Genomic DNA, 18,648 nt, shown 5'->3' on the forward strand with positions numbered 1-18,648 from the left:
TGACTCACTTTGTGTAATTTCATCACACTTGTGTCGTTCCAATGTGTTCTTTTGTATGAAACTCAAAAAAAGACATTTAGCATATCCAGTGTCCAAACTGCCTTTTACCGTAAAGGTGGATGTGACCCAGAGAGAGCCTGGTCACCATTTAATTTGATGACAATGAATTTTCATTTTGTAAGTGAACTAGGTCACGTTCAATTTTAATATCCCATGTTTTTTGTCTTGGATTGTTGTTCTTTGTGTATCTTGGTGGAATCTAGGTAAAAGCTCCTGAAGAACAGATACACAGCAGTGAATTAAAGAAGACAGAATTCCTGGAGGAGAAGAATAAAGAGTGGCAGCACAAACACACTAAAGCTGAAACTGAAGCCAAAGACCTCAGATTCACAGGTACCATGTGTTGTGAAAACTAAGAACCAAAAGCTATTCTGAATTCTTGATCTGCAGTGGGAATTGCATTGGCCACAGGAAATTGAATTTGGAATGATAGGAAGTGGAATTTACTGATTTGCAGTATAAAGTTGTGCTCAAGAAACATTTTTTTATTATTATCAATGTTGAAATTTATTTCACTTTGATTATTGAGTTCAAATTAACACACTGTAAACCCAAATAAGTTGGCTAACTAAAAAAAATTGAGGTAATCATTTTTTTTAAGTTATGTTCTCAATTTTAAGTAAGCAGAACTATCAAGTTTTGAGTTCATAGTACTCATGCATGTTAATTCCTCCTAACTTGAAGTACTGCATAAGCTAACTCATACATTTTGATAGCAATTAACATAAAATATTTAGTTAATTCACTTTTTTATTTTGAGTGCTAATCAAATTAGTTATTTACTTCACTGTAAGGAAATACAGAAAATGCCAACTTGCTAATTTGCTAACATGTTCTCCTAAAAATGAAAATTCTGTCATTAATGACTCACACTCGTGCCATTTTACACCCGTAAGACCTCCGTTGATCTTTGGAACACAAATTAAAGGTGCTGTAGAATGGAAAATTGAATTTACCTTGGCATAGTTGAATAACTAGAGTTAAGTATATGGAAATGACATACAGTGAGCCTCAAACACCATTGTATCCTCCTTCTTATGTAAATCTCATTTGTTTAAAGGTGCCCTAGATTCAAAAATTGAATTTACCTTGGCATAGTTGAATAACAAGAGTTAAGTACATGGAAATGACATACAGTGAGTCTCAAACTCCATTGTTTCCTCCTTCTTATATAAATCTCATTTGTTTAAAAGACCTCAGAAGAACAGGCGAATCTCAACATAACACTGACTGTTACGTAACAGTTGGGATCATTAATATGTACACCCCCAATATTTGCATATGCCAGCTCATGCTCAAAGCATTACACAAGGGCAGCCAGTATTAACGTCTGGATCTGCCCACAGCTGAATCATCAGACTAGGTAAGCAAGCAATATAAAATGCCTCATTCATTCATGATATTTTTAGTGATATTTGTAAATTGTCTTTCTAAATGTTTCGTTAGCATGTTGCTAATGTACTGTTAAATGTGGTTAAAGTTACCATCGTTTCTTACTGTATTCACGGAGACAAGAGCCGTCACTATTTTCATTTTTTAAACACTTGCAGTCTGTATAATTCATAAACACAACTTCATTCTTTATAAATCTCTCCAACAATGTGTAATGATAGCTTTAGCCATGGAGCATACTATCAAACTCATTCAGAATCAAATGTAAACATCCAAATAAATACCATACTTATGCGATTAGACATGTTGCATGACGAACACTTTGTAAAGATCCATTTTGAGGGTTATATTAGCTGTTTGAACTTTTTTTATGTTGTTTAAGGCAAGCGCGAGCTCTTGGGGCATGGAGCACGAGATTTTAAAGGGCCACGCACCCTGAATCGGTGCATTTATAATGATGCCCCAAAAAAATTAATAAAAAAAAAAAAACTGGGGGATATTTTGAGCTGAAACTTCACAGACACATTCAGGGGACACCTAAGACTTATATTACATCATTTGAAAACATGTTCTTCAGCACCTTTAAAAGACCTCCGAAGAACAGGTGAATCTCAACATAACACTGACTATTACGTAACAGTCGGGATCATTAATATGTACGCCCCCAATATTTGCATATATCAGCCCTTGTTCAAGGCATTACACAAGCCAGTATTATCGTCTGGATGTGCACAGCTGAATCATCAGACTAGGTAAGCAAGCAAGGACAATAGCGAAAAATGGCAGATGGAGTGATAATAACTGACATGATCCATGATAACATGATATTTTTAGTGATATTTGTAAATTGTCTTTCTAAATGTTTCGTTAGCATGTTGCTAATGTACTGTTAAATGTGGTTAAAGTTACCATCGTTTCTTACTGTATTCACGGAGACGAGAGCCGTCGCTATTTTCATTTTTAAACACTTGCAGTCTGTATAATACATAAACAACTTCATTCTTTGTAAATCTCTCAAAAAGTGTGTAATGTTAGCTTTAGCCACGGAGCACCATCAAACTCATTCAGAATCAAATGTAAACATCAAAATAAATACCATACTTGCGCGATTAGACATGCTGCATGACGAACACTTTGTAAAGATCCATTTTGAGGGTTATATTAGCTGTGTGAACTTTGTTTATGCACTGTATTATAGTCGAGAGCTCGGGGGCAGGGATTCGTGAGGTTTTAAAGGGGCCGCACACTAAATCGGTGCATTGTTAATGATGCCCCAAAATAGGCAGTTAAAAAAATTAATTAAAAAAATCTATGGGGTATTTTGAGCTGAAACTTCACAGACACATTCAGGGGACACCTTAGACTTATATTACATCTTGTGAAAGAACGTTCTAGGGCACCTTTAAGATATTTTAGTTGAAATCCAATGGCTCCGTGAGGCCTGCATAGGGAGCAATGACATTTTCTCTCTCAAAATTCCATTAATGTACTGAAAACATATTTAAATCAGTTCATGTGAGTACAGTGGTTCAATATTTATATTATAAAGCAACGAGAATATTTTTGGTGCGCCAAAAAATAAATAAATAACGACTTATTTAGTGATGGCCGATTTCAAAACACTGATTCAGGAAGCTTCGGAGCATTATGAAAGTGAAAGTGAAAGTGAAGTGACTTGTGGCCAAGTATGGTGACCCAAACTTGGAATTTGTGCTCTGCATTTAACCCATCCAAGTGCACACACACAGCAGTGAACACACACACACCGTGAACACACACCCGGAGCAGTGGGCAGCCATTGCTGCGGCGCCCGGGGAGCAGTTGGGGGTACGGTGCCTTGCTCAAGGGTCTCACCTCAGTCGTGGTATTGAAGGTGGGGAGAGCGCTGGATAATCACTCCCCTCACCGACAATCCCTGCTGGACCTGAGACTCGAACCCATGACCTTTGGATTATAAGTCCAACTCTCTATCCATTAGGCCACGACTGATTATGAATCAGCATGTCGAATCAGCGGTTCAAAGCGCCAAAGTCACGTGATTTCAGGAGTTTGGCGGTTTGACAAGTGATCCGAATCATGATTCGACATGCTGATTCATAACGCTCTGAAGCTTCATGGAGGTGTGTTTTGAAATCGGCCATCACTAAATAATTTTTTTTTTTTTTTTTTTTTTTGGCGCACCAAAAATATTCTTGTTGCTTTATAATATTAATATTGAACCACTGTACTCACATGAACTGATTTAAATGTGTTTTTAATACCTTTATGGATCTTGAAAGAGGAAATGTCACTGCTGGCTATGGAGGCCTCACTGAGCCACTGGATTTCAACAAATAATATCTTATGTTCCGAAGATTAACGAAGGTCTTACAGGTGTAAAATGGCATGAGGGTGAGTAGTTAATGACAGTATTTTAATTTTTGGGTGAACTAACCCTTTAACATGTTAACATTAGCATGGCATAAGCACTTACTGAATAAGTACAGCAACTTAAAACATGAAAGTTGTTCTCAAACCAAGCCGCACGCATCGCTTGTCACCATGATGGCAACTCTCCAAAAACCCACATCAACATATACAGTACTTTTAGCATGACAAAACATTAATCGCTACTAAATCTCCCTTACTATTAAAACTGCACAAAAAACATTATATAACACTTACTTTTAGCATTTACTCTCCCTTTTGAGTGCCATGGGCAAAGCATGCTGGGAAATAGAAATCTCAGTTCAGTTTCAGTTAAACTTAAGTTAGTCTAAATTAAAAGAAATGTATTCATACAACTCAAAACAATAAAAAAGTTCAGTTTACTTGAAATATATATATATATATATATATAAGGAATCCTTGCTGAATAGAAGTATTCATTTAATAAAAATAATAATAACCTTCGGACAGTAGTGTATGCTACACATGCTTAAATTCAGACAGCACTCAAAACTAACCAAGTGTTTGTGTCTCTGAGAACCTTGTGTGTTTTACAGTGGAGGAACTTAAAAAGAAGTTCCAGCAGATCTCCAACCCACCAACAGCTGCCCCAATTTCTATTCCTTGTTTAGGGGTAAAATGCCACATTCAAACATGTTATCTTGATTGCACAACAACAAATGACCGTGATAATAAAGGAGCACAGAGATATGGATCTACAATAGATCTGCAGATTTGGCCCTCTATGTTATACTATGCAATGGCATTCAGCTAAGCTGCCCTATTTTGGCTGCCCCTGGTTTCTCCCAAGGTTTTTTTTCTCCATTTTAACATCTATTTGCCACCTGATGTCACCTGTTGGAGTTTGGGTTCGTTGCCGCTGTCGCCTTTGGCTTGCTTAGTTGGGGACACTTGACATTTGACTTGACATTCGATATTCAACAGTATTCTTGACATTTATTCAACAGTGCTTCTGATCTGCCTGCATTGACACTATTCTTTAAGAGCTGCTGTGCAGCCAAAATTATATACCAGTTATCAATGTAAAGCTGCTTTGACACAATCTGCATTGTAAAAAGCGCTATATAAATAAAGGTGACTTGACTTGACTATTTTCCCTTGCAGGATCAGCTGCCCCAGTACCACCTCCACCTCCTGCCCCCTCAAGCAACCCACTCAGGTGAGTGTCTTTTTGCATTCAAAAGAGAAATAGCCAGCAGCTATTTTTCTAATTTCTTTCTTTTGTCTCTTTCAGCTCGTTACAGTCTATACTTCCTAAGAAAAAAAGCACTGAAATCGCATTAGTGGAGAAAGACTCCTCTAAGAAAACCCCAGGTAAAGAGCAAAGATCGGGCACATTTCCATTCTATAAATCTACTCAGGTTAAAAGTTCTGCTGTTTGAAGGATGCACGTAAGAATTAATAAATGCAAACTTTACATAGCTTGATAATATAAAAGCACCGTAATTCAGCAATGGCTGACCTTCTGTCCTGGCTGGTAATTAGGTGCATTGGAACGACAAAGGTCTGCTGTCATTCTGCGTCTGCGCAGTGCACGTTGGAGTTGGTGGTGTGATGAGTCCCAGACCCTCTCGCTCTCTCGGAACCAGTGGTCGACTGATGGTACATCCGATGGCTCCCCTGACCAGAGGCACTGGAAGGGTGTGAGACCAGTGCTGAATTGGCGCAGGGAATTCTGTGCATACTCGACCCAACCCAGGAACGAGTTCCAAGAGTCCTGATGGCTGTAACAGATCTCCTGGATCTTCCGCTCCGTGTCTGCCCAATCGACTGCAGATGGTATCCAGATGAGAGGCTTACGGTCACACCTAGAAGAGAGAAGAAGGCTTTCCATACCCTGGAGATTAATTGGGGCCCTCTATCCGACACGATGTCCTCCAGGATCCCGTAGTACCTGAAGATATGTTTGAACATGAGTTCAGCAGTCTCCATGGCTGTGGGCAGTCTCTTTAAAGGAATCAAACAAACAGATTTAGAGAATCTGTCAACAATCACCAGGACACAGGTACAGTCATTGGAAGCAGGCAAGTCAGTGATAAAATCCACTCCTAGGTGTGACAAGGGTCTGTTGGGAATGGGTAGAGGATGGAGTTTACCGGAGGAAAGATGACGAGGGCTCTTAGAGATGGCACATTCCTTGCATCCTTGCATATACCTTCTGATGTCAGCTGCCATGTTCAGCCACCAGAAGTGCTCTTCCAGCAGCGAGAGGGTTTCATTGACCCCTGGGTGGCCAGTGCCCAGTGACGTGTGGGAGGTGTGGATGAGGGGAGTGCGCCATGTCCGGGTGATGTATTGCAAACCTGGTGGGCAACCCGGCGGAGTGTTGGTGGAAGCATTGGAGGAGGGTAAGGTCTCTTCTGACCAGGTGATAGGACTTACTATGAGTTTCTCAGGCAGAATGGGTTCATATTCTTCGGTGTTCTCTTCAGGGTTGTTGAGACGAGACAAGGCATTCGCCTTGGCGTTCTTTGGGCCAGGATGGTAGGAGATGGTGAAATTGAACCTAGTGAAGAAAAGCGCCCATCGTGCTTCTTTTGGGTTAAGTCTCTTTGCATTTTGGAGATATTCTAGGTTCTTGTGATCTGTCAGCACTAGGAACAGATGTTGTGCACCCTCCAACCAATGCCTCCACTCTTCCAAGGCCAACTTGATTGCGAGAAGTTCCCTGTTGCAGATGGCGTAGTTTACCTCCGCCGGGTTGAGTTTGCGGGAGAAGGCGGCACATGGATGGAGTCTACTTGGGTTCCCCTACTGATGAGACTGCTCCACCACTGCTCCTCTCCTCGTTTACCCAAATCCAGACAAGCCTTTTTGTTGTGGAGGTGGATGACTCCACCACCGGAGTTGAAGGCTTCTTTCAATGTATTGAAAGCATTGGTGGCTGCTGCATTCCAGGACAGAGACTTGGGCCTGTTGCGGAGAAGGTTTGTCACTGGACAGGAAATGATACTGTAGTTCTGTATGAAGCGGCAATAGAAGTTATCAAATCCAAGGAAATGTTGAAGTTCTTTGATGGTTTAAGGTACTGGCCAGTTCTTGATGGCTTCCACTTTCCCCTTGTCCATCCGGATGCCACTGCCATCGATGTTATAGCCAAGGAACTGCACTGAGGGTTGGTGGAAGGAGCACTTCTCTGCTTTGAGGAACAGGCGGTATTCCCTCATGCGTTGCAGGACCTCCGCAACGTGGTGGCGATGTTCGGCCATGCTTCAGGAGTATATGAGGATGTAATTGATGTATACCAGAACAGACTTGTGAAGGAACTCCCGGAGCACCTCATGGATGTAATCCTGGAATATGGAGGGGGCGTTGACAAGACCATACGGCATGACGAGATATTCTTAGTGGCCAGTAGGGGTCACAAAGGTGGTCTTCCACTCGTCCCCCTAATATATCCGGATGAGGTTGTACACGCTGCGGAGGTCCAACATGGAGAAAACAGTGGCACCACGGAGATGTTCCAGTGCAGCTGGGATGAGAGGAACTGGATAACGGAACTTTACTGTGATATTGTTGTAGTGATTTTTTATTTTGTCCATCAAAGGACACAAAGTAAAATAGGGATTGGTGCTCAAGTCACCGCTGACGTTGTGATTTTTGGACACACGTCTCTTAAGGTGTGGTTATGAGTACATCAGATGACCACTTACCCCTTTTTCCCTAGTTCAGGGCACCAGTCAAGGTCTGTTACCTTGGCAGTATGAGAACACTCCCAACAGGGGCTTTCATTCATTTAGAATTAATGTAAAGTGGTCAGCTGACTTATCTGAAAGATTGGTGATATTGCTAACTTGTAGAACCTCTTCTGTATTATCAGCACAAGGAAGACACAAGTGTAATAAAATAAATTTTATTAACAAAAAGATAAACAAGAATAACTAACACAACTACTAAATTAATACTATGAATGATAAAGGAATAAAGTGCATAAGCTACATAGAATACAAGTGATTAAGTTGGGTGTGGCTATGGAAGAGTTACGCTATCTTATGAAAAGATAAACCGTTTCTCTGAAAATAATAAGGTGGAGAACCTTATTATGCACCAAACAAATAAACGAAAGATTATTTGTTATTAACTAACATCAGCTATATTACATCTAATGGAAATTAGGAAATTATATGCTGATAATATACAACAATGCCAAGGTCTCTGGAAAGAGGTTTGGTTTAGTGATATTTACGTTCCACTTGGTCAAGTCCGATGACGGTGACGTCTTCCACTGGTTGTGCTGGGCGACAGTGCAGTGGGGAGAGGAGCCAGAATCTGTTTCAACAGTCTTGAACACGAAGCTCTGTGGGATGCTGATCTCCTGGAGCACCAAAGGGTCCTAAAATCTGGAACACGCAGATGAGGCCCTGGTGTAGGTGCAGAAGGTCCTTAACAATCTGGAACATGCAGACGAAGGTACCTTGAAGTGAAGGTTTGCTCTCCTGAGCTTAACCTTGTTGCAGATGTCGTTACTGTCTCGCTGGACGGAAACTCTGAATGTAGTGTTTGTTGATGTCTCTTTCCTCACAAGCTAGAGGCTCAGAACGTGGTCGTCTCTGTTGCTGCCTCACAAGCTGTAGGCTCAGATCACGGGATCTGTTGTTGTCTCTTCTGGATGGACCAGAGGCTCAGAACGGTATATCTGTTATGTCTTCTCCCTTCGCAGGGCAGACTCAGAACGATGTATCTGTTGTGTCTCAGCTTCGCAAGCCGGGACTTCAGAACGATATATCTGTTATGTCTCACCCGATGGGAGACTCAGAACAATATCTGTTAATGTCTCACTCCTTACAGAGTTGGGACCCAGAACCGTGTATCTGTTGTGTCTCAGCTTCGCAAGCCGGGACTCAGAACAAGGAGTACCTTTATGGGTACCTTTGAAAGGGTACCTTTATCCCTTTCCGATGAGGAGGAGATTGCATTTTGGCGCTTCTCCATTCGAGTGCTGTGATTGGCTGCTGGCATCAGAGGGGACACACAGAGTGTGACCCACCCTTCTTTCTCCTGTGGAACTCATTTGCATAAAGCACAAAGTTGGAAGTCTTTACAGTGTTTTTAATTTTACCAATGCATTTCTCACTTTCCAAACCACCACCAGAATACCTTTGGCAATATTCTAAATGAACAGAGACTAAACATGATGGAAAAAGCTTGAACTGTCATTCAATTGTACATTAACAGCTGAATTTGTATCAGATGTTGCACTACAAATAGCTGTCACTGAGAATACTTATTTCTGTGAATAAGTATGAAATGGATTTGTAGTTTGCATCAGTTCTAAGGTTTTCAGACATAGTTTTGAATGGATTTGGATGGATCTTTGTGATCTCTCTTTGTTTCAACCATTGCTGCTAAGGTCCTGAGGAATTTTTATGGCAGTCTCTGGCCAACCTTAGGAAGTAGTGTCTAGATGGGTGAAGGGCAAAAACTGCCTGTGGACCAATGAGAAGTCCTGTCCTTGTCAGGCTTGGTACAAGAGGTCTTCTTCTTGCCCTCTAAGAGAGGTCTGGATGTTGTCCTTACATCTTTATCTGATGGCGTTGGACAGTTTGTTTGTGTTAGGCCATCAAGGTCCAATCAAAATGTAGCAAACCTTTGTCCGCTGTTACGACAGAGAGGGGCCCGGCCATAAACTGGGCCCTAGAATGTGCTGTTCACTACATTGTTGAGTGCCTGGTAGTCGATGCAAGGCCGCAAGTCTCTGTCCTTTATAGCCACAAAGAAAAAGCTCGAAGCAGCAGGGGAAGTAGACGGACGGATGTAACCTTTCTCCAACCATGGGTGCCCTAGAATCACGTCAGCGGTGGATTCCTCCAGAACCAGCAGGTGTAGTTGTTCAACGTGTAGTATGCCAACTTGAAGTTGAATGGGTCCGACAATGTGATTGACTTTTCTTCGGCTTAGAGGTCTTCCAGTTATTGAGTGGATCTGATGGTGGATGGCGTATTAGCAGTCTTGAGCCTGAACTGGCGGCAGAGGGCGTCGGAGATGAAGTTACCGGCTGACACAGATTCAAGGAGGGCATTGACTGGAATAGAAACATCAGCAGCAGTAAGGTTGACGATAGTAGTGAGTGGCTTCAAAGAATTCATAAGAGGAAGGATGGCACTCACCATGGGACGAGGAGGACAAGTGGGGTATGCGGAGAGTACATGCCCAGAAGATCCACAATATAAACACAACTTCAGGGTCAGCCGCCTCTGCCGCTCAGTAGGTGTCAGCCTATTGTTATCCAGTTGCATGAGTTTGCTGGCTGGTTCTGGAGGGCTGATGGATTCAGGTCGGCAGAGGGATGTTGGAAATTGTAGCTGGCCCTGGTGCTCTTCGAGACACAACTGCATACGAGAGGCAAAGCATATGGAGAGTTGTATGAAGCATTCAAGCCCGATGGTATCCTCGTATGCAGCGAGATGCAACCGCACGCGTGGATCCAACCCATTACCCATGTTTGCTAAAAATTGAACAATTCTTTAAATATTGGCACAAATTTCAGGTTTATAGAGTTTTCCTGGAGAACTTTAGCATTTCCTTTTTCACTGAGTTTGAATATTTATGAACAATCCAATCTTTCAACGAATTTACAAATTCTTTCACATCCTATAATAAGTGAAGTGGAGGCCAAAGCTTAGATACTTTCTTGTAATTGCGGTTTTCTTTCTGGTGTTTTTGTTAATGTCAAACAACATTTTTATGAATAGAAGGTTTTTTTTTCTTTTTTAATTGGCCTTTACCGAGCTCTATAACACACTGCCAATTTAATGTCTTTGGAAAAGACAGGCCACTAAACAAAGACAAATCATAGGCCAGCTCAAAAAGAAACCCTCGCAATTCTGTTTAGCTGTGTCAGTATGTCTGATGTTATTCTGTGTCTACAATTGACTTCTGATGAATATCTATATAAATGCTGTTTATCATAAGTACATCTGCATATTCTATAACTGAAGTAACATTCACGCAATTCACGATCTGTGTTTTATCTGACAGAGAAGGAAATCAGACAGCAAACAATGGATGAAATCATGCAGCAAATCAAAAATGGAGTTCAACTCCGTCATGTTTCCCAGACAACCAATAGAGCTAAACCTGGACCGGTACACGTTTCTTAAAAACTTCCTACAAAACACTCACAGCATGAATACATCTTACACCATACAAATTTTCCATTTTGCTTAACTTTCTGTTCTGTACAGTTAAATATTGTAATTAAATTATATTATCAAATTACTCCCAATTAATTGGTTAGGGTCAGTAAGATATATTTTTAAAATGTATTCATTCTTTATTTAGCAAGGATGCATTAAATTGATCAAAAATGACAGTAAAGATTTGTTACAACGAATTACAAGAGAATAAATGGTTATTAAGCAGCAATCCAGCACATCAATAATGTTTTCTGAAGGATCATGTGAGACTGGAGTAATGATGCTGAAAATCAGCTTTGCAATAACAAGAATGAATTATAATAATATTTCACAATATTACTGATCTTACTGTATTTTTGCACAAATAATGCAGCCTTGGTGAGTAGGCCATATTGCAAAATTAATATTTTAAAAATTGAAACACCCACTTACATAGTCTTTCATTTCATGACATGCTGATTAATTTTTCATTTCATGACATGCTGCTTAATTATTTCTCTGATAGGTTTCCCTGCAGAAAGAACAGACAACATTAAATGATGTCATAGAGGAACTTCAGGGAATCCTGGTCAGGATAACTTTATTTATTGTTTATTTATTGTTATTGAATAATAATTGTTATTATTATCACTTAAAATGTTGTTTTTTATATGAAAGTAAATATGTTTCTGAGTAAGTGAGTACTCAGTTTTATATAAGTAAGTAAATATGTTTCTAATTTAAAAAAATAATATAACAAATGTATTGAAAACTAGTTGTCATCAGGGTAATGGAATCTTTCTGTTTAGACTTCCGTCAAGTGCCCTGGCCCCTCCTCCCCTGGGACACACTCAGCATTACTAAAGGCCGTGCTAAAGAAAGCCCTGCAACAACGGAGGGAAGCATTTCATCCAAACTAACTAAACACATGTGACTACAAACTTGAAATGCCTTGAGTTAAATAGTATTTTTTAAAATGTAATACTTGCAGAAGTTCAGCCGTAATGAACCGTAATGAAGGAGTAGCGAGCTGGCAGTGGTGATGTCAAGAGTGCGTAAGTGTTTTGCTTAATATCTGCTCTGGGTCAGTTGCTTCATTTATTATTTGCTGCTAGGAAGGATTAATTTCGAATGTGCACTTTTCCTATTTTTTACCTTGACTATAATTGTATTTTAATTGCACTTGTTTAGAATAACAGCCGCATTTACAGAGTTTATTGGTGTTATTGCTCGCACTTAAAGGGTTAGTTCACCCAAAAATGAAAATTCTGTCATTAATTACTTACCCTCATGTCGTTCGACACCTGTAAGAACTTCGTTCATCTTCAGAACACAAATTAAGATATTTCTGTTGAAATCCGATGGCTCAGAAAGGCCTCCATAGCCAGCAATGTCATTTCCTCTCTCAGAACCCATAAAAGGTACTAAAGACGTCGTTACAAAGTCCATCTCACTACAGTGGTTCTACAATCATTTTATGCAGCGACGAGAATAGTTTTTGTGCGCAAAAAAACAACAACAACTAAATAACGATATAGTGATGGGCCGATTTCAAAACACTTTTTGAAGCTTCGAAGCGTTATGAATCAGTGTATCAATTCATGATTCAGATCGCCAAAGTCACGTGATTTCAGCAGTTTGGCGGTTTGACGCGATCTGAATCATGAATCGATACACTGATTCATAACGCTTCGAAGCTTCAGGAAACAGTGTTTTGAAATCGGCCATCTCTATATAAGTCGTTATTTAGTTTTTCTTTACACACAAAAACTATTCTTGTCGCTTCATAAAATGATTGTAGAACCACTGTAGTGAGATGGACTTTGTAACGACGTCTTTAGTACCTTTTATGGGTTCTGAGAGAGAAAATGACATTGCTGGCTATGGAGGCCTTTCTGAGCCATCGGATTTCAACAGAAATATCTTAATTTGTGTTCCGAAGATGAACAAAGGTCTTACAGGTGTCGAACGACATGAGGGTGAGTAATTAATACCAGAATTTTCATTCTTGGGTGAACTAACCCTTTAAAGGATTAGTCCACTTTTAAATTAAAATTTCCTGATAATTTACTCACCCCCATGTCATCCAAGATGTTCATGTCCTTCTTTCTTCAGTTAAAAAGAAATTAACGTTTTTGATGAAAACACTCCAGGATTATTCTCCTTATAGTGGATTTCAGATCTTATCTAGAGAAACCATCACTCATTTTCAAAAAAAAAAAAAAAAAAAAAAAATACAACTGTATATGCTTTATAAACACAAAATATCTCATTGAACGTACTTCCGGTTTCCGCAATCTTCAAAACGCTTACGCTGTATGTCCTACGCCTTCCCTATTCTACTTATGGAAAAAAATGAAACTGGCACCGAGTTCGTTCCGTAAGTAAAATAGGGAAGGCGTAGGACATACAGCGTAAGTGTTTTGAAGAAGGCGGAAACCGGAAGTATGTTCAAGGTGATATTTTGTGTTTATAAAGCATATACAGTTGTATTTTTTTTTAAAATGACCAATCGTTTTGCTAGATAAGACCCTTATTCCTTGTCTGGTATATCATTTAAAGGCCTTTGAAGCTGCACTGAAACTGTAATTTTGACCTTCAACTGTTAGGAGGCCATTGAAGTCCACTATAAGGAGAATAATCCTGGAATGTTTTCATCAAAAACCTTAATTTCTTTTCAACTGAAGAAAGAAAGACATGAACATCTTGGATGACATAGGGGTGAGTAAATTATCAGGAAAAGTTTATTTGAAAGTGAACTAATCCTTTAAGCGCTGTGTAGTTTCAATTTCCAGCCATTCACGGGCTTTAGGCTTTTTTCAAGGCGGGCTTGGCGAGGGAAAGCATATTTAAACTTGTGTAATTTAGAAGTGAGCAAGAGTAGCGAACTAAAAAAAAAAAAAAAAATCCTATACCTATCCTTTCACTTCCTTTAATCCCTTTCTATTGTATCTTATGATACTCTGAGCACTGCCTAAAACTTGTATTGTGAGCACTTCTTGTGTCTATTTGCCTCGTCATGACGATTCACTTGTTGTATTCCTCACTTGTAAGTCGCTTTGGATAAAAGCATCTGCCAAATGAATAAATGTCAAATGTAATGTAAATGTAATGTGACTTGACAGTGGCAAAAAAAAAATGTTATTTTATTTATTTTATTTTTTGGGGGGCTGGGTCAAACTATTTAATCCCAATTGTTCAGCTAATTTTTATTTTTTGTTTGGTTCAAAAAGAGTTTTTATATTTCATTTTTTCACATCTTCCAAATCCATAAAAGAAAAATATTTTATATGCTGTATGATTCATAAACTGTCATTTAAAAACGTTTAGATGTGTGTTTTTTTTTTTTTAGAAAGAAATGAATACATGATCAATAATTGATCAAAAGTGACACTACTTTTACATTGAAAAAAAAAAGTTTCTTTCACATAAATGTTATTTTAAAGTCTGTTAACATGAAAATTACTTTTCTTTGGGAGGGTTTGCCTTCGCTATGCTTCCTAGAAGTAGGGATAGGACGTTGACAGCCTCATGTCACAGGAAGGAAGTCAATACCTTTTTTGTTCTTGAAATCCTTTATTTGGTTGTTTTCTTGCAGGTCATTGAGAAATAAAACATGGAAAACATCTAGAAAAAAAAATGTACAAAAGGAAAAATGACAACTATACTCTGCGGCAACTATAGTTGCCGGTGGGCTGAAATGGGTTAAACTTTCTACAAAATGTTTCCACAAAAAATGATAAAAACAAATGTTTCTTGAGCATCAAATCATCATATTAAAATGATTTCTGAAGGATCATGTGACTCTGAAGACTGGAGTAATGATGCTGAAAATTCAGCTTTGAAATCACATAAATTAAGATTATTACTGTATTTTTGATCAAATAAATCCAGCCTTGTTGAGCATGAGTGACTAAGAGCTTTATACTATTACTGCATGTCAACAATTTGTTGAGTATGTTTTTTTTTTTTTTTTTTTCTGGCTAATTTCAGAAGAGACAAAATTGATACTTAAAGACTGCTGATAAATCTATCCTCCTGAGTTGTAAAGGAGCAATAACTTCTGTGTGTAATAAACATATTAGTGACGTATTAGCAGAGGTGAACCAAGAAGCGAGGTAAGCAGCCGCTTAGGGCCCCTGACAAATACCAAAAACATAAATCAAATCATATATTACTTTTTAGTTTTATATCATATTTTGTATGGCCTGTCTATAACCTTTAAAGGGGTGGTTGATTATGATTTTTTACTTTTTTAACTGTAGTTAGTGTGTAATGTTGCTGTTTGAGCATAAACAACATCTGCAAAGTTATGACGCTCAAAGTTCAACGCAAAGGGAGATATTACTTTATATAAACAGGTGGTTTTCGTGCACTGCCATTATAAAGCTTGGAAGCATCATATATTTATTAATATAACTCTGATCGTGTTTGTCTGCAAGAAGATAGTCATATACATCTAGGATGGCTTGAAGGTGACTAAATCATGGGGTAATTTTCATTTTAAAGTGAACTAATCCTTTAAAGTTTAAACCATCTCACGATGCATTTCAGTGAGAATCACCAGAAATAATCATCTGCATTCAGAAGAGACACACAGCAGATGATTTTTATCTTAGATGAACTTCTGTGCTGGTTTGACACTGGTTAGTTAACTTTTTCCAAACTTGTTACTGAACTTTAAGACAGTGTTATAGCTTTTTAGGGCACACATTTGGTTAAAAAAAAAAAGAAAAAAAAAAAGATACATTGCCACAAACTGATTATGTTTTTATTGTTTTTGTTGTTTTACTAATTTAAGTACAGATCCACATAAAATTATGTTCATACATTTTCAGTTGATGTGTCTATTCTTACTAAATGTGTAATCTTTTGTAAAATTCTTAAATTGAATCAAATTCAGTTAGAATACAGTTCTATATAGCAGTTGCCAATAAATGAATTCAGTATCGACAAAATCCATGCTTGAAACAATCTGTATTGAATAAAGCACTATACAAATGTAGGTGGACTTGATTTGTCTTGACTCTGTGCAACATTGGGTCCCTAATGAACAGATATTTGAACTAGAATACAAGAATAATCAAATATCTAAATTAAATCCACCAAAATCTTGATTAGCTTCTAAATCAGAATTACAGTATAAATGTAATGGTCACTTGAAAACTGGAGTCAATTTAAATCAATAATGGTGTCAGAATTACACTGAAATGAAATTTAAAAAAAAATAAATCAAAGTGTTTTCTGTCATTGGGCCAGTGGGTGGTCCTTACAGTACGGCAATACAGCAGGACATGGCCGATGTTGAGAGAGTTATTAAAGCATTAAGCTGACTGATTTGATCATGTATGTAGTTTGATCTACATTAGAAGTCTGATTGTTTGAATATCTTATATACTGATAAAAAAATTAAAACATTTAAAACACAAGTTTTTAAGTTTGTTATGTAGGTTCTGGTTGGTTGACAATGGAGCAGTTGAACTCAAATCTCAACTATCTTTCAGACGTCAGCTGCTCAGACTCTGAATTAAGAAAAAACAAAGAGAGAGACACACAAAACAACAAATGAATGAGAGCTGAAGGTGTGAGAGGAAACAATGGACCAGCATCTGAAGATGTAACAGTCAGACCTTTGGGTCAGTTAAAGTCAACGTGAAATAAAAATAGACTATTATTTATCGTCTTAATTCATCTTTGTAGTCGGATTGTGATCAATTAATCAGTGATGTTATTCTACAGAAATAAATGTTTGTCTTCATAATGTTTCATCAAAATATAATAACTTGCTCCTTTTTTCATGTTTTATTTGGAAATAGGTCACATTATGGATGTACTATAAATGGGTTGAGAGCACTGACTCATGTTTACTTATGAGAAAAGCAATAAGCCACATGAGCCAGAGCATTACAGTGATTTTACCATAACTTACAGTAATTTTACGAGCTGAGATTGTATATTAGTTACCTGACAGGACTTGTCACTCATCTTGTTCAGTGAGGCGTCATGCTTTCATTCTCTATAGAAAAAAAAGATACAATAAAAAATATAAACTGATAAAAAAACTTAATTCTGTTCTGTTGCCGTCAAAGTTCAAAAGTGTGTTCATGTATGTTTGTGGTGATTTGAGTGTTATAACACTCTACGTAACGTGTGAGTGTGTGTAAAGGCTGGTGCACACTGTGTGATTTTGGTCACGATTTGGTCGTTTGAGACAAATTTTGCAAATCCTAAAAGATTCCTTTAATCCTAGACTAAAATCTGTAGGCTTTGATCGCTAGTTTGACATGTTCACAGACAGCCAGTTAATGACCTCTGAGATCAAATTTTACCTCAGACGAAAATTCTGGCAGTGCAGAAGATTTGCCACATGCTGGTAAGGTAGTGTGAGAGTAAGGCAGTGTGCCACAGAGCATACCATCAAACTCATTCAGAATCAAATGTAAACATCCAAATAAATACCATACTTACATGATCCGATATGCTGCATGACAAACACTTTGTAAAGATCCATTTTGAGGGTTATATTAGCTGTGTGAACTTTGTTTATGCAATGTATTATAGAGTCTCGAGCTTGGGGGCGGGGAGCGCAAGGATTTAAAGGGGAAGCAAGCTGAATCGGCGCATTTATAATGATGCCCCAAAATAGGCAGTTAAAAAAATTAATTAAAAAAAAATCTATGGGGTATTTTGAGCTGGAACTTCACAGACACATTCAGGGGACACCTTAGACTTATATTAAAGAATTAGACTTATATGAAAAGCATTCTAGGGCACCTTTAAGGTGTCTTTCTGGGTAGCCCCATCCACATCAAACTCTCATTGGTCCAAAGAAAATGCTCTTCATGTGTATTAATCATCAAACATTGATGAGGTGATTTTGAACATTTAAATAGCATATTATATGACAAATGTTGACACTTGACAGACAAATTGCTTGTGGTTGGAATTCTGTTCCATTATAAGTCAGTATGTGCTGTAATAATTATAAAGGTAATTTTTCAAAGTTTTGGCCATGATGTTCAACACTGTGTATTGCACTGTGTGTGTGCTTGTACTTGGTGTTGCGCGGCTCTGGGGGTTGGTGACCATGAAGTTTCTTCACCAGCATTCCACAGCTCTTGCGCAGCATATCTCTGAACCACCCTGTTGAATCGCTGCGATCCAGTCTGCCATCCTGCACAAACATACACACACACACACACACACACACACACACACACACACACACACACACACACACACACACACACACTCTCTTTTGGGCCACTGTATTCAGAACAGAGTAGCTTGATTATTTAAGTGTTGCATTATAACTGATTCAGATCTGTTTTTCTGTTACTGAAAGACCAACATGAACCTCACAAAGAAGCTGTCAGAAACAAGCACAGAAAACAGAAATCTCTCATGCTGTTTGTGTGCCCATGAGCATGGGACCTAAACTGAAATGAAATTACATTCAGTTTTATAATACAGTGAAATCAGCTTCTGTGACTCATCATTAAGGCTTTTCATCAGGCCTGATGCACAAACACTGTGTTTTGTTAAATGTCTCTGTGTCTGATCAAGAGTCCAGTGAAACACTTTTCTGGACCAGAATCATTCAGAAACACTTTATAAAATGTGTCTTTGCCTT

The 18,648-nt window shown here is 38.5% G+C and overlaps 2 protein-coding genes across 4 annotated transcripts in view; one reads left to right on the forward strand and one right to left on the reverse strand.

Moving 5' to 3' along the window:
- The window catches only part of LOC125274257 (protein P54-like), a 55,949-nt gene that overhangs the window by 8,048 nt on the left and 29,253 nt on the right, over positions 1 to 18,648 (forward strand). For 2 of the 3 annotated variants that reach the window (XM_048200476.1, XM_048200483.1), the window contains 6 exons: positions 264 to 393; positions 5,005 to 5,059; positions 5,135 to 5,214; positions 10,879 to 10,985; positions 11,542 to 11,604; positions 11,825 to 12,316. In XM_048200476.1, the coding sequence (XP_048056433.1) occupies positions 264 to 393; positions 5,005 to 5,059; positions 5,135 to 5,214; positions 10,879 to 10,985; positions 11,542 to 11,604; positions 11,825 to 11,935 (546 nt within the window). In that variant the 3' untranslated portion in view covers positions 11,936 to 12,316. Of the gene's footprint in view, positions 1 to 263; positions 394 to 5,004; positions 5,060 to 5,134; positions 5,215 to 10,878; positions 10,986 to 11,541; positions 11,605 to 11,824; positions 12,317 to 18,648 lie in introns of those variants that run through there. The other variant, XM_048200491.1, reaches the window with a different exon arrangement.
- LOC125274281 (kinesin light chain 1-like) overlaps positions 15,844 to 18,648 on the reverse strand; it is an 89,246-nt gene continuing 86,441 nt past the window's right edge. The window contains exons 14-16 of the mRNA XM_048200532.1: positions 18,071 to 18,189; positions 16,980 to 17,031; positions 15,844 to 16,537 (exon numbers count right to left, since the gene is read on the reverse strand). Coding sequence (XP_048056489.1) covers positions 17,025 to 17,031; positions 18,071 to 18,189 — 126 coding nt within the window. The 3' untranslated portion in view covers positions 15,844 to 16,537; positions 16,980 to 17,024. The remainder of the gene's footprint in view (positions 16,538 to 16,979; positions 17,032 to 18,070; positions 18,190 to 18,648) is intronic.

The sequence above is a fragment of the Megalobrama amblycephala genome, linkage group LG1 (assembly GCF_018812025.1).
Source record: "Megalobrama amblycephala isolate DHTTF-2021 linkage group LG1, ASM1881202v1, whole genome shotgun sequence".
In the NCBI taxonomy this organism is placed as follows: Eukaryota; Metazoa; Chordata; class Actinopteri; order Cypriniformes; family Xenocyprididae; genus Megalobrama; species Megalobrama amblycephala.